We start from the raw sequence: 13055 nt of genomic DNA on the forward strand, positions 1-13055 counted from the left end.
CTGGAACGTTCTGTGAAACGGAAAGCAAAAACCAACACAGGAAAAGGAAATAGAAAGAAATGCCTGGGTCATTGCTAGATCAAATGTGCCATGCCCGCTACCTGTCCAGCGATCCGGACTACAAGAAAATAGCCGCCCCACGCAATCCTATGGGGAACTAACAGAAAATGGCTGCCCATACATTGTCAATGGGTCAATGGAAAACAAGCACAAATCTATAGCAAAAATGTTGGCCCCCGCGACTCACCATGCAGTCTCCCACACCCCCAAGGGGGGATCCCAGACAAGTGGCATCAGAAGGTCCTTAACAAAAGACCCCACCAGGACAGTCAACTCCCTCACCGCAGGAACGCCACAGAGCTGGTCCAGGCTCAGGCAAGAACGCAACATTGAAGTCTGGATCCACCCACATGGCTGGACCGGCAGCGAGCTGCTGAGAGCCTCATTGGGCTGCTCCTGCCCAACCCCCAATCCCCCCCACCCCCAACGAGCATAGGGGGGGGGGCAGAGGAGAATGCTGCTGACAGTCACCAGCTCTCTGCTCAGGGAGCTGTGAGAACCGAGTGATGGGCGGTATAAGGGGTGCTGGGGGACTGATGCTGCATCCAGCTAGGTAAGTAGGTTTTAAAATAAATAAAATTATAGTCTTGCTGAAGAAGCCAAGTAGATGGCGTAATGCATCGTTACTCTGGATGTTTGTTCCAGCTTTATGACCTATAGCTATGCATGGTTTTTACATACAGCTGTGAGTATTTTCAATCCCTGTGATATGTTTTAATAAATAATAGAAGCCGAGAGCACTATGGTTTTCTTTTATGGCCACACATGGATTGTGACCCTGGTAGAAGGTCAACTTTGAATTACCCTGTGGAGGAATACCACTGTGGCGTCCTGGGAGAGATCTCAACTAGGGAAAGTGACTCTAGTGGGGTCAATATCTGGAGGCTGCATATGAAATATTGAGATCCTAAAAGGAGGCCAGCTCTCAGTTACCCTGTGGGGGCTACCCCTGAGGGTTCTTGTGGGATATCTTAACAGGCAATGGTGATTTTGTAGTGGTCATTATCTAGAGGCGAGCAGGCATTTCAGCTGAGGGTGGTGGTAGTCACCGAATTCGCTGGAATATTACTGTGAACTGGCACTTGAAGATACACAGCGATGGATTATACACACTGATGTTTAATATGGATTGTACAGTTAGTCTAAAATTATTGTGCTTCCCAAATTATGAGCGGTGTGGGCAGCAATCACCAATTAGCCTGGCATCAAGGCCATTATCTTTTCTATATTTATTTCACATGATTTTTTTTTGCACAGTTTTCACAATATTTTGAAGATATTGTTTCACCATAAAACCAAAAGGAATTTAACTTCATGATAAACATGGTTACTTGCAAACTACATACTTACTCCCAGGGCATTGAAGCACCTGCTCAGACCCCTGATATCATAAAATCTCTGTACCATCACACAGATGTTGGCCCATTGGGATGAAAAAGCAGGATGTAATTAAACAGAAAAAGGGGAAGAAGGTTCACTCTCAAGTGTGAATCCAGACATTGGTGGCTTGTTTTACCAGAGTTGGAGGCAAATTGCTGAGGTACTTTAAAGCAAGCATGTCATTAAATACAGGCGTAGCCATAGTTACATAGTTACATAGTTAGTGAGGCTGAAAAAAGACACAAGTCCATCCAGTTCAACCTATGATGTGTGTGTGTGTGTTTGCTTTTAACCGTACATTGTATACCCCTGTATGTTGTGGTCTTTAAGGTGTCCATCCAATAGTTTTTTGAAACTATCAATGCTCCCCGCTGATACGACTGCTTGCGGAAGAGAATTCCACATCCTTACCACTCTTACAGTGAAGAACCCCTTACGCACTTTAAGGTTAAACCGCCTTTCCTCAAGTTTTAGTGAGTGGCCACGTGTCTTATTGTATCTCCTTTCTCTGAATAGTTTGTTCCTTATGCTAGGGTCGCCAGTACAGTATTTGTACATTGATATCATATCCCCCCTCAATCGTCTCTTCTCCAGAGAGAATAGGTTCAGTGCTTGTAGTCTTTCCTCATAGCTGATGTCCTCCATTCCCCTAATTATTTTTGTTGCCCTTCTCTGGACTTTCTCCAGTTCCAGCACATCCTTCCTGAGGACCGGTGCCCAGAACTGGACAGCATACTCCAGATGTGGCCGGACCAGAGTCTTGTAGAGTGGAAGAATAATCTCTTTATTTCTAGAGTGAATCCCCTTTTTTATACAACCCAGTATTCTGTTGGCTTTGCTTGCAGCGGCTTGGCATTGCATGCCACTTCCAAGCCTGTTGTCTACCAGTACCCCCAGGTCCCTTTCCATCCTAGACTCACCCAGAGGTTCCCCCCCTAGTGAGTAGCTTGCTTTCTGGTTTCTGGCCCCCAAGTGCATTACTTTACATTTTTCTACATTAAATCTCATCTGCCATGTAGTTGCCCACCCCGTTATTTTGTTCAGGTCCGCTTGCAAGATTTCCACATCCTGCATAGAAGATATTGGCATGCCTAATTTAGTATCATCTGCAAATACTGAGATTGTACTAGATATCCCCTCCTCTAGATCATTTATGAATAAATTAAACAGGATTGGTCCCAGGACAGAACCCTGGGGGACCCCACTTTCCACACCCGCCCAATCAGAGTACTCCCCATTAATCACCACCCTCTGGACTCTCCCCTGGAGCCAGTTCTCTATCCAGGTACTCACCTTATGGTCCATACCTACCTTCCTTAGTTTGTACAGTAAGCGTTTGTGGGGAACGGTGTCAAAGGCCTTTGCAAAGTCCAGATACACCACATCCACAGGCTTACCTTTATCTAAGTGGCAGCTCACTTCATCGTAGAAGGTTAATAGATTGGTTTGGCATGAACGATTTTTCATGAATCCATGCTGATTACTACTTATAATACCGTTTTCATTACTAAAGTCTTGTATGTGGTCCCTTATCATCCCCTCCAAAATTTTGCAGACTACTGATGTTAGGCTGACCGGCCTATAGTTACCCGGGATATATCTCGGCCCCTTTTTAAATATTGGTACCACGTTGGCTTTTTTCCAATCAGCTGGCACCATACCTGTCTGTAAACTATCCTTAAAGATCAAGAATAATGGTCTGGCAATCACCTGGCTGAGCTCATTAAGAACCCTTGGGTGCAAGCCATCCGGTCCCGGGGATTTATTTATGTTAAGTTTCTCTAGTTTAGCTCTAAGTCTATCCTCTGTTAGCCATGGCGGCACTTCCTGAGGTGTATTATTTAGTTCGGCCTTACAAGCGGGGCTCGTGTAGCCCCCCGATTCCTTTGTGAAGACTGAAGAAAATAAATTATTTAACACTTCCGCCTTTTCTCTGTCCTCAGTGGCCATTTTTCCTTTATCATCTTTTATGGGGCCAATGTGTTCTGGCCTCGCTTTCTTACTGTTTATATACTTAAAGAACTTCTTGGGGTTCTTTTTACTCTCCTCCGCTATATGTCTCTCGTGTTCTATTTTAGCCGCCCTGATTTCGTCTTTACATTTCTTATTACACTCTTTGTAGTGCTTAAATGCTGCCAATGACCCCTTGTATTTTTTGAAGGCCTTTTCTTTAGCTCTAATATACATTTTTATGTTGGAGTTTAGCCACCCAGGGTTTAGTTTTGCTCTTTTAAATTTATTTCCCTGTGGAATGCACTGGCCCACCCCCTTGTTAAGTATGCTCTTGAAGCACTCCCATTTTTCCTCCGTGTTCTTTGTTCCCAGGGTTCTATCCCAATTGATATTTTCTAGCAGCGAGCGCAGTTTAGGGAAATTGGCTCTTTTGAAATTCAGTGTCCTTATATTACCCTTGTGTTTCCTATTACTGTAATTAATACAGAATTAATACTTTTCAGCACCACCACCACAATGCCATGCCTTTCAAAGTCTGCTGAGAAACTTGATACTTCAGGAGCACCATTACTTCTGGCACACACTTACCTCCATGATGCCATGGTGTCCTGTAGCATGGAGGTTGGTAGGACAAATATCTTTCATTTGGCATGGACACTCTTTGTTGGTATAGCCATGAGGTGCTCTGGCTGCCCTAACAATCTTACCCAAGATGTCATCATACCTCCCAACTTTTTTGAGATGGGAATTAGGGACACCTATTAGCAAAAGTATGTAGGCAGAGGCCATACCCCTTAAAAGGAAAAGTAAGCCACAAAACTCTCACTTCAGGGGGGTTTAACAATCCCTTTTTTTAATGGCTTTTGAAAATTACAAATGCAGAAATTTAGATAAAAGGTTTAGCATCAGGCAACACTTTCATGCATTTTATATACAATTACAGAGATCAGACCATAAATGGAAAGACACAAGAACTTTTTCTAAATCAGGAACAGTTGGGAGATATGTGTATTGGAAGTTATGTTCCTGCCTAAACGCTTCTATTCCCAAATAACATATCTCCCGAGGAAGACACGAGGTCCCTGTGCCGTCACGCGTAGGGGTGGGGCACGGACAGAGCACTGCACACACCGACAGGCAGCAGGTGGCTAAAGGTCGACAAGTGATTCTACTACACCACCACGATACAGTTTTTGATGCTGGATTGCTATAGATAGATTGTGAACTCACAGCACCAACAGTATGGGAGTAAATGTATTGCTTTTGTCAAATCTAATTTTAGAAAGGGTTTCAGCACTATCAAGTTTATTTCCCCCCGTATGTATGATATCATTACTGATTGCCACAAAGAGGGATCCCTGAGGGAGGATCCCCACTTGGGGGGGGGGGGGGAATTGGAAGATTGTTCCTAGCCTAGGAAGGCACCAAGCATTTTTTTGACCAAGCTTAATCGCAAGGTCGCATAAATTGAGGGGATGACCCAGCCACGAGGGGGTGCATGGTTCTAGGTGTACTTTCACTGGGACACTGTTTGAAGCACATCGGTTTAAATCTTTGAGCTTGAGATATGCACATTTACAGCACTGCTGGCAATTTGAAAGTATGGACAAGTACTTTATATGGACTTTTTTCACTGCACAATATAGTTATTTAAGCTTTTTATATGCAATATAAATGTAGGATCCTATTTTTTTTTTTTTTTTTTTATTTCGCACATTTATACGTTGGTGGTTCACGTAGATTGTAAGCACTTAATTGCACATTTAAAACATAGCCTGTATTTATATTTTTGTATTGCACAGCATTGTTTGCTTACACTTATGAGATAGTGGAGTGCCTGCAGCATTCATTTTTTCACACATCTTTGTTGCTCACAGACTATATAATTATTTACAGTTAGTCTAAATGCTTACCATGCATTTGCAGCTGTAAGCACTGCTGATAATATAGCCCAGTAATTTGCAAGTAGATCAACTTTTTCCCCCCTTTTGTAACAGATTGTTTTTTATAAGTGAAAAACACTTTAATATAAAAAGGAAAAAAAAAAAAATTAACAGCACAACAAATGGTAATGGGTATGAAACCAGTAGGATGACTAATTGAGGGTTGAGATCATGGGGAGGTTAGGCTCATCATATCCTAATACTATACTCGTTCCAAAGCTTCCAACATGATTATGCTGTTCCCTCGTATGACCACCATGCCAATATTTTGATGCCCACTTGGTGACACTTCTGTGCATTCATCTACCACAAGATTCATGAATGGGTCAAATCCTCGAAGTATTCCCTGAACATGTCTCCCTCCGTTTAACTTTAAAGATAATTTTTTGTCCATGAACTTCTTTAACTCAGGCGGGTGCGCTTTGCTCATGGTGAAGCTGTTCCTTCTATCCGCTCCGATCACACAATGTTCTTAGCACACGGTGCAGCGCGCTGAATCAATCTGTTTTTTAATCTTTTGGATTACTTGCTGCATCATGTGACCCAGCCTTAAACTGCTGAACTCAATATCTTCTCCATTACAACTTTTTGCATTCAGACAGCGTTACATTTAGCAGGTAAAAGAATCTGGCCCAGGCACCTCTTTCAGCAGTTGTACACAGATCTTCATTTAACAAAAAAGAAAATGATAATTTCCCCTTCTGGAGCATATTGTACATTAGACCCACATTTCAGTTGTAACATGTGCCAGATCTGTCCCCCACACCTCCTTCCTGTGACAGCGAGCATGGATCCACTTTGCATCCCTACGGTCAAATTTTTACAACAGCGCTGTTGTGCATGGCACCGCCCACACAACTGCATCATTCAATCACAGGAGTCTAAAAAAGAGAACTACAAGTCCTATCTTCTACCCAGGAGCGGACTGACAACTCATGGGGCCCCCCAGGCACTAGGGGTTCATGGGGCCCCCAGGTTTAAAGATGGCCACCACAGGGCAGCCATCTTTCTGATGCAACATTTAAGTTATTGTAAAGTCTCTTTTTTTTTTAAACAAACATGTTTTACTTACCTCCTCTGAAGTTGATTTTGCACAGAGCAGCCCAGAGCCTCCTCTTCTCGGGTCCCTCTCCTGTCAAATGCCCCCACAGCAAGCAGCTTGCTATGGGGGCAGCCAAGCTGCAGCTCTGTGTGTCCATTCAGACACTGAGCTGTGGTTTGGCCCTACCCCCTCTCTCTCCTCATTGGCCAACTTACTTTGACAGTCGTAGATTGGAATGGCACTGCTGCCATGTCTCAGCCAACGAGCAGGCAGGCAGAGTCCTAGACAGCTGAGGGACTCGTGGACATCGCTGGACAGGGATGGGGCTCAAGTATTAGGAGGGCTAGGGAGGCTTCTGCACACAAAGCTTTTTATCCGAATGCATTAAGATAAAAAACCTTCCGCTTTTACAATCCTTTAATGTAGCAGGACCCCAAATGGAGGAGCACCTAGCTTGGTGACATGCAGATTGGCAGGAGACTTAAAGCTGGTGACCCAGTAAAGGTACCAGGAGCCTCTCATGGGCAGTGCCACCTAAACAGCATCATGGGCAAAGTAATGCACTGGAGGCCACTACCAGGGAAAAGGTGGCGTGCATAGTGGCACACAGTGGGTGTGGCTAACTAATGCCACATATTGGGCAGTGATCAGACTGCAAGTCCTAAGGTAAAAAAGGAAGTATTTTAACAGACATTAGAAGTGCCTGAAGGAGGAGTTGGGGGAACCCAGTCTTATTACCATTGAAAAGAGGCTTCTGGAAACTGTCTGGTCCCTTCTGCTAGTGTCAGCAATACATTCTGGGCTTGTTTTGACCCGTAGGGGTCTACATAGTCGGTAGGAGTACCGTTATATCCCTTGGTGGTGGTCTTTCCTGTTTCACATTTCCCCATAATTGCAGTGGATGTGGACTCTGCCAGCACATTTGGGACTTACTCTTATACCAGCCTTTTTATCAGCATTGTTGGATATGGACTAGCGCGACACCATTTTTACAACACATATTGGGCGTAGCTTTTTATTCTGATTAGAATTGCAAGTCTGATTTTTACAAATGTTTTTTTTTTTTTATTTTAACTAAATTTAATTTAATATTTTTTTTAAAATGTTTCAATGTTGGTGGGTGGCTTTGGTGGGGTATCAGTCCCACTTTTGAGACCAAGAAAGGGACACATTCCCCAGTCCTTCTCTGTAGCCTCAGCGGTGCTGCAGATGAATAAATAGGAGACAGAGGCTCCTGTCCATTCATAAACTGAAGCATAGTAAACAGTTAATACAGTAAGTGATCAGTAACTGTTCCTTTGAAAAGGAAGAAGCTGGTAAATTACATTTTCAGCCCCTTTCTGGCTCTCCATCCTGAGGTTCTCCTGGTGTGCCCCAAACTCGTGCTGGGAGAGGGATGCCGGCAGCGCTGTGGGGGGGGGGGGGGTGGAAGCCCAGGCAGTGAGAATTTGTGGCTCACTGTAGCAGGAGATGCTGGCTTTCAGCTGCTGCAGTGTGCCACAAAAGGTTGGTTCCAGTTATTTCCCCCCCACCTGCTGCACTGATCACCTGCTCTATCCACTTCCCATCCTCCTGTTGGGGGGGTAAACTGCAGCCCCCATGCACCAGAGGGATAGAGGTGTGAGGCAGTTGTTGGGGGCTCAAAGAAGAACCTCCTGTTCGATATAGTATGCAGCCCCCAAGCACTCTGTATGTCCAAATAATTTAAAGTTACTTTAGGACCATTGTATTTAACCCTGCTTTATCCAAGCTGTGTACAATCAAAAGTGTAAACTCGGCACATAATGTAAATACTCTAAGGCCCCTTCCACACAGGCTTCCTTCGTATTCCCTCATGTTAAGGATATAACGGGGACAACCTGATTTCGTTTTTATTCAATAAAGTCGTTTATACACTACACCATGAGTTTGTCCCCGTTTATATCCTTAACATGAGGGGGGGGAATACGAAGGAAGTCTTTCTATGAGCCCTGAAAGTGGTATGATTTAGGATTGGGAGATTGATGAGCATACCAGTCCCTGCAAAAAGGGCTACCCAGAGTAAAGCCTACATTTCAAAAACGCTCGTTTAAGTGAGTTAGTGGAGGTGAGCGGCCATTACACATTTTAGGATTACGGTTGTTGGGTTTCACTCATTGGTGACACCTTGAGAAAATTGAAGACTCGTGTGGTTTATACATCTGAAGCACTTTTGCGATTCATCAATATTTTGCACATGGAGACTTTGTTGCTATGAAGTTTCTTAACTATTCGTGCATTATATTGTTTTTTTTGCACCTTGCACAGGGACACTTGTATTGTATCTTTAGTGCAATTCAATTTAGTTTATGTATTCTATATTTTGGATCATACATTAGTGGATTGTGAAACTTAATCAGTTTGCACTGACACTTCTATACACCTAAGGAGGTGATTTGCACAGTCACTTTATTTGTGATACATGTATTTTGTGTTCAGTTATGTTTTTATAACACTAGGAATTCTATAGTTATCACAGTGGGCTTCTGCCCATTGAGGAAGTAGCACCGACTTACTGCATTTAGTATGTGGTGACACTACACAATCGGCTGCTCTTTCTGCAGATTTGTTCACACATTTGGATTTATACATTTTACATATTCACTTCACACATCTCATACCCCATTTGTAGCGCATTGGCCTTCCTCCCATCACTAGAGGGGGGTGGTGCCACCAGGTGAGGTTGCCAGGTGGACCCACCTTTTAGCCATTTAAGAATGGTCAGATGGCAGAGCAGGCAGACAGCAGGAGCCTTTGGCTTGAGTGGAGCTTTCATTTTTCAGGTCGGCAGGTGTCACAATTGCCGATGGATCTATATCGACTAAATAATAAAAAAAAAAAAAAAAAAAGTCAAAACTACCTGTTTTTTTTTTTTTTTTAACACTACCTTTGTGAGTAGGGGTACCCTATACTCATTCACATAGGGGGGCCCCAAATCTAGAGGCCACCTGACAAGACCACCGGCCAGGGCTGTGGAGATTAGGCCCTTGTCCCCATCAACATTAAGACAAGGTGGTGGGGGGGGGGGGTGGTTGGTCAGTCCCCCATGTTGAGGGCATGTTGCCTGGTATGGATGAGGGGGGGGTTTGAGTGTCCCTTTCCTGACCTGAATGCACAGAGAAGGGTCTGGTAGAGATTTTTAGATTTAGTGTGGAGTTTCCCCTCAAAATCCATACCAGGACCTGAAGGACAATGTAGATAGTATAGTGCAAAAAAAAAAAAAAAAAAAAAAAAAAAAAAAAAGGGGGGGGAATACACCTTACAGGACCTGAAGGGACAAGGTAGATAAAAGTAGTGCAAAAAACATGAGGGGGGGAAGAGAAATACACCTTACACCAAGGTCTATTTAAGAAATCATAGGTTTTAATTAGTGATAAAAGCACATCTTGTCCAATAAAACAGAAGCTAGGTCCATTAGCCATATTAATATCATTGATAAAGGAATAATTTAAACATTTATGTACATAAGAGCAAAATAAAGTTAAAAACCAAACCATCTTAGAAAGTTTGACGTCTTAAAGTGCCAAAATAAAATATTTAGCAGTCGAGTAGAACACACAGATCCTGTACAGTCTCATCCTCTGTGACAATCTGCTGCATTACAGATTTGTTGTCCTCTTCTCCCAGGATCTGTAGACGCAGTGCAAGCGGTAAAAGAAGGGTAGAAAACTTAAAAGCATTATTAGCAGTGGAGTCCCTGAAAAGATCGTTGCAGGTATCACTGTCCGATTCGGAGGGTGAAATGGATCCACTTCCAGCATTGTTTCCCGTTCCCCAGCGGTCTAGAGGTGGTGTGTGCTTAAAGAGACAGTGATTACCATAAGGACAAACGCCCAGAGCAGCATAGTGCCGACAAGCATCCCGCACCTCCCGAGGGTGCTGAAAAAGGCATCTAGACCCATAAGGGCAGCCTGCCAGTGAATGCCAAAGGCGACATACCTTCTTGCTGTGGAAGGGAGATGGGCGCCGCTGTCGAAGGCGAATGGTTTCTGGCACTTCCCTCCGCTCACTGTGGCTATGGATAAACAGGCAGCGTGGGCCATAGCTGCAGACTCCAAGGATGTGGAATGAACGGCACAATTCAGTCTTGTATTTTGGATGCTGGAATGGTGGGCGAAGGTCACTTAGGCCATGGGCAAATTGGCAACGATTTTGGTAGGCACAGAATCCATTTTCTGCGTAGCTGTTGCACAATTCGGTTTTATAACGCAACGAGGAGAATCCTGTTCTCTTGTGTACAGCACTGTGGAAGGCCTGGAAGGCTTCATCCAAAGGAGAGTTGGCTGAAGAGAAATGATCCAAACTGTCGATTTCAAACATCTGTCAAAGATATGAATGAAGCAGTCAAAACCACATGGAAAGGAGCATGCATTATTAAAGCAAAAAGAAAATCCTGTACCGACATCTGTTAGCAATAAGATGTGACATGAGCACCAAATAAAAGCTATACAATGAATTTAACCGCTTGCCGACCACCACACGACTATTTACTGCGGCAGTCAGCCCTGTACAGGCAAAGTGACGTAGGACTACGTTGCTAGCCTGTGAGCCTCTAGGGGGTGTGGGCGCGCCGCCGGAGGCGCGCTCCCGCCTGTTCCCTAAAAATCCGATGTCCCCCGGTCACTCGCGATCGTCCGGTGCAGAGGGAGAAAGGCAGGCGGCTAATGTAAACAAAGCCGCCTGTCATTTTCCCTGGTCCAACTGCAGAGATCATACGATCCTGCCATGTAGGATCGTACATCTCTATGGTTACACGAGAAGCCACGCCCCTTTACAGTAAGAAACATGCCCCTAGGGACACATTTAACCCCTGCATCTCCAATAAAGTTAACCCCTTCCCTGCCAGTGTCATTTTTACAGTAACAGTTCATATGTATAACACCGATTACTGTAGTAATGTCACTGGTAACCCCAAAAGTGTCAAAAATGTCAGTCAAGGGTCCGATCTGTCCGCCGCAATCCCGCAAAAACACCAAAAATGACAGAAATCTTCCCTTAGTTAGTAAACGCAATAACTTATGCGCAAACCAATCAAAATACGCTTATTGCAAATTTTTTTTTTAACCAAACCTATGTAGCAGAAAACAAATTGGCCAAAAATGTTAAAAAAGTTAGATATTTACATTTTTTTTGGTTAATTTCTGATAAAAAAAATATTGTTTATTTTTTCAAAATTGTCGCTCTTTGTTTATAGTGCAAAAAGTAAAAATCGCACAGGTGATCAAATACCATCTGTTTGTGGAAGAAAAACGTCAATTTCATTTGGGTACAGCGTCGCACAATTGTCCGTTAAAGTCACGCAGTGCCGAATCACAAAATAGGGCCTGGTCAGGAAGGGGGTAAAATCTTCCAGGGCTTGTGGTTAAATTACCACTAAGGTCATTTTTTAATAGGATATTGCAAAGAGCGGTCAAAACACTTTTTATTTAAAGCTGGTCTAATGGCTCCCCACAACATTAGCCTCTCAGACACTCTAGTCTGGGCACCTACAGAAGAATATAAAACATTTCCTACATCCACTTGCCACTTTGTAAAAAGGAAAATTACAGTAAATATTTGATTACATTGTCTATTTTCCTGGCACCAACATGGCAGCATACATGTGGTAGTATACTGCCATGGGTTGGCACCAGGAAAGGTACAGTAAATCCTCTACAATTTTCCCCATTATATAGACCAGTGTTCACAAATATGGATTTGTTATGGATCCCTGTACAAGCTGTTTGCACAGTGCGGCGGCATTACTCCCATTATTAAGACACTGGGGTAGAGCGGCATTGCTGACAGATTTTAATTACACGAGAAAGATAAATTTAACTCAAAGTACCCAGCCTAAAGTTTTTTTTTTTTGTTTAAACAAGAAAAAAAAAAAAACCTGCTTCGTGCCCTGGTTTTGCACAGAACAGCCCGGATCCTCCTCTTGGGTCCCATGCTGGCTCCTCCCAGTTGCCCCCACAGCAAGCAGCTTGCTGTAGGGGCACCCAAGCAGGCACACTCCCCAATCTGCAATCTGCAGCTCTGTGTCCATTCAGTGTGCCCTGCCCCCTCAGTCTACTTATCTCCAATCAGGAGTGAGTCTCTGGAGAGGCAAGGCTCGTGGACATCGCTGGACCAAGAGGGGGCTCAGGTAAGTATTAGAGGGGCTGGTGCACACAAGGTTTTTTTATCTGCATGCATAGAATGCACGAAGGCGAAAAAACCTTGTGTCTAACTGCTTCCTGACCACCCCACATATACTGCAACAGGGCAGCCCTTCAGTGCTAAATCAGGTCTTAAATTTCTGGGTCTGGGGCACCGGCGAGCCGCTCCTGCTGTGATTGGACACAGCGGGAGCCAATCAGCAGGTCTGGCAGACCAGATATTCATCGGCCCCAGCTATCGTTCCTGAGAGAGGCAGAATGGCGGTCTGTCTAGGTAAACCAGGCAGATCGCCCTGTCAGTGGAAACCAAGGAACTCCATCTTCCCCTCCAAGTAGGAACACAGATCTGTCTTTCCCCAGTCAAAGCACCCCCCCCACACAGTTAGCAAGCACTCCCAGGGAACGCATTTAACCCTTTGATCGCCCCTGATGGTAATCCCTTCCCTGCAGTGTCATTGGTACAGAGAGTGCATTTTTTTAGCACTGATCACTGTATTGATGTGTCAGAATTGTCCACTG

General features: G+C 44.1%; 2 protein-coding genes across 2 annotated transcripts in view; both read right to left on the reverse strand.

Annotated features, from left to right (window-relative positions):
- Positions 1-5436: 5436 nt before the first annotated feature.
- On the reverse strand, positions 5437-5832 carry LOC309565813 (small nuclear ribonucleoprotein G-like). The gene has a single exon (XM_082270819.1). It carries the CDS (start codon positions 5764-5766, stop codon positions 5539-5541), a length of 228 nt encoding a protein of 75 aa, XP_082126945.1. The 5' UTR covers positions 5767-5832; the 3' UTR covers positions 5437-5538.
- Positions 5833-9826: 3994 nt separating this feature from the next.
- The window catches only part of LOC309565837 (uncharacterized protein), a 5898-nt gene continuing 2669 nt past the window's right edge, over positions 9827-13055 (reverse strand). Inside the window, exon 2 of the mRNA XM_082270844.1 lies at positions 9827-10716. Within this exon, the coding sequence (XP_082126970.1) occupies positions 9934-10716 (783 nt within the window). The 3' untranslated portion in view covers positions 9827-9933. The remainder of the gene's footprint in view (positions 10717-13055) is intronic.

This window comes from Pelophylax lessonae (genome assembly GCF_965119305.1).
Source record: "Pelophylax lessonae genome assembly, chromosome: 10".
Lineage (NCBI taxonomy): Eukaryota > Metazoa > Chordata > Amphibia > Anura > Ranidae > Pelophylax > Pelophylax lessonae.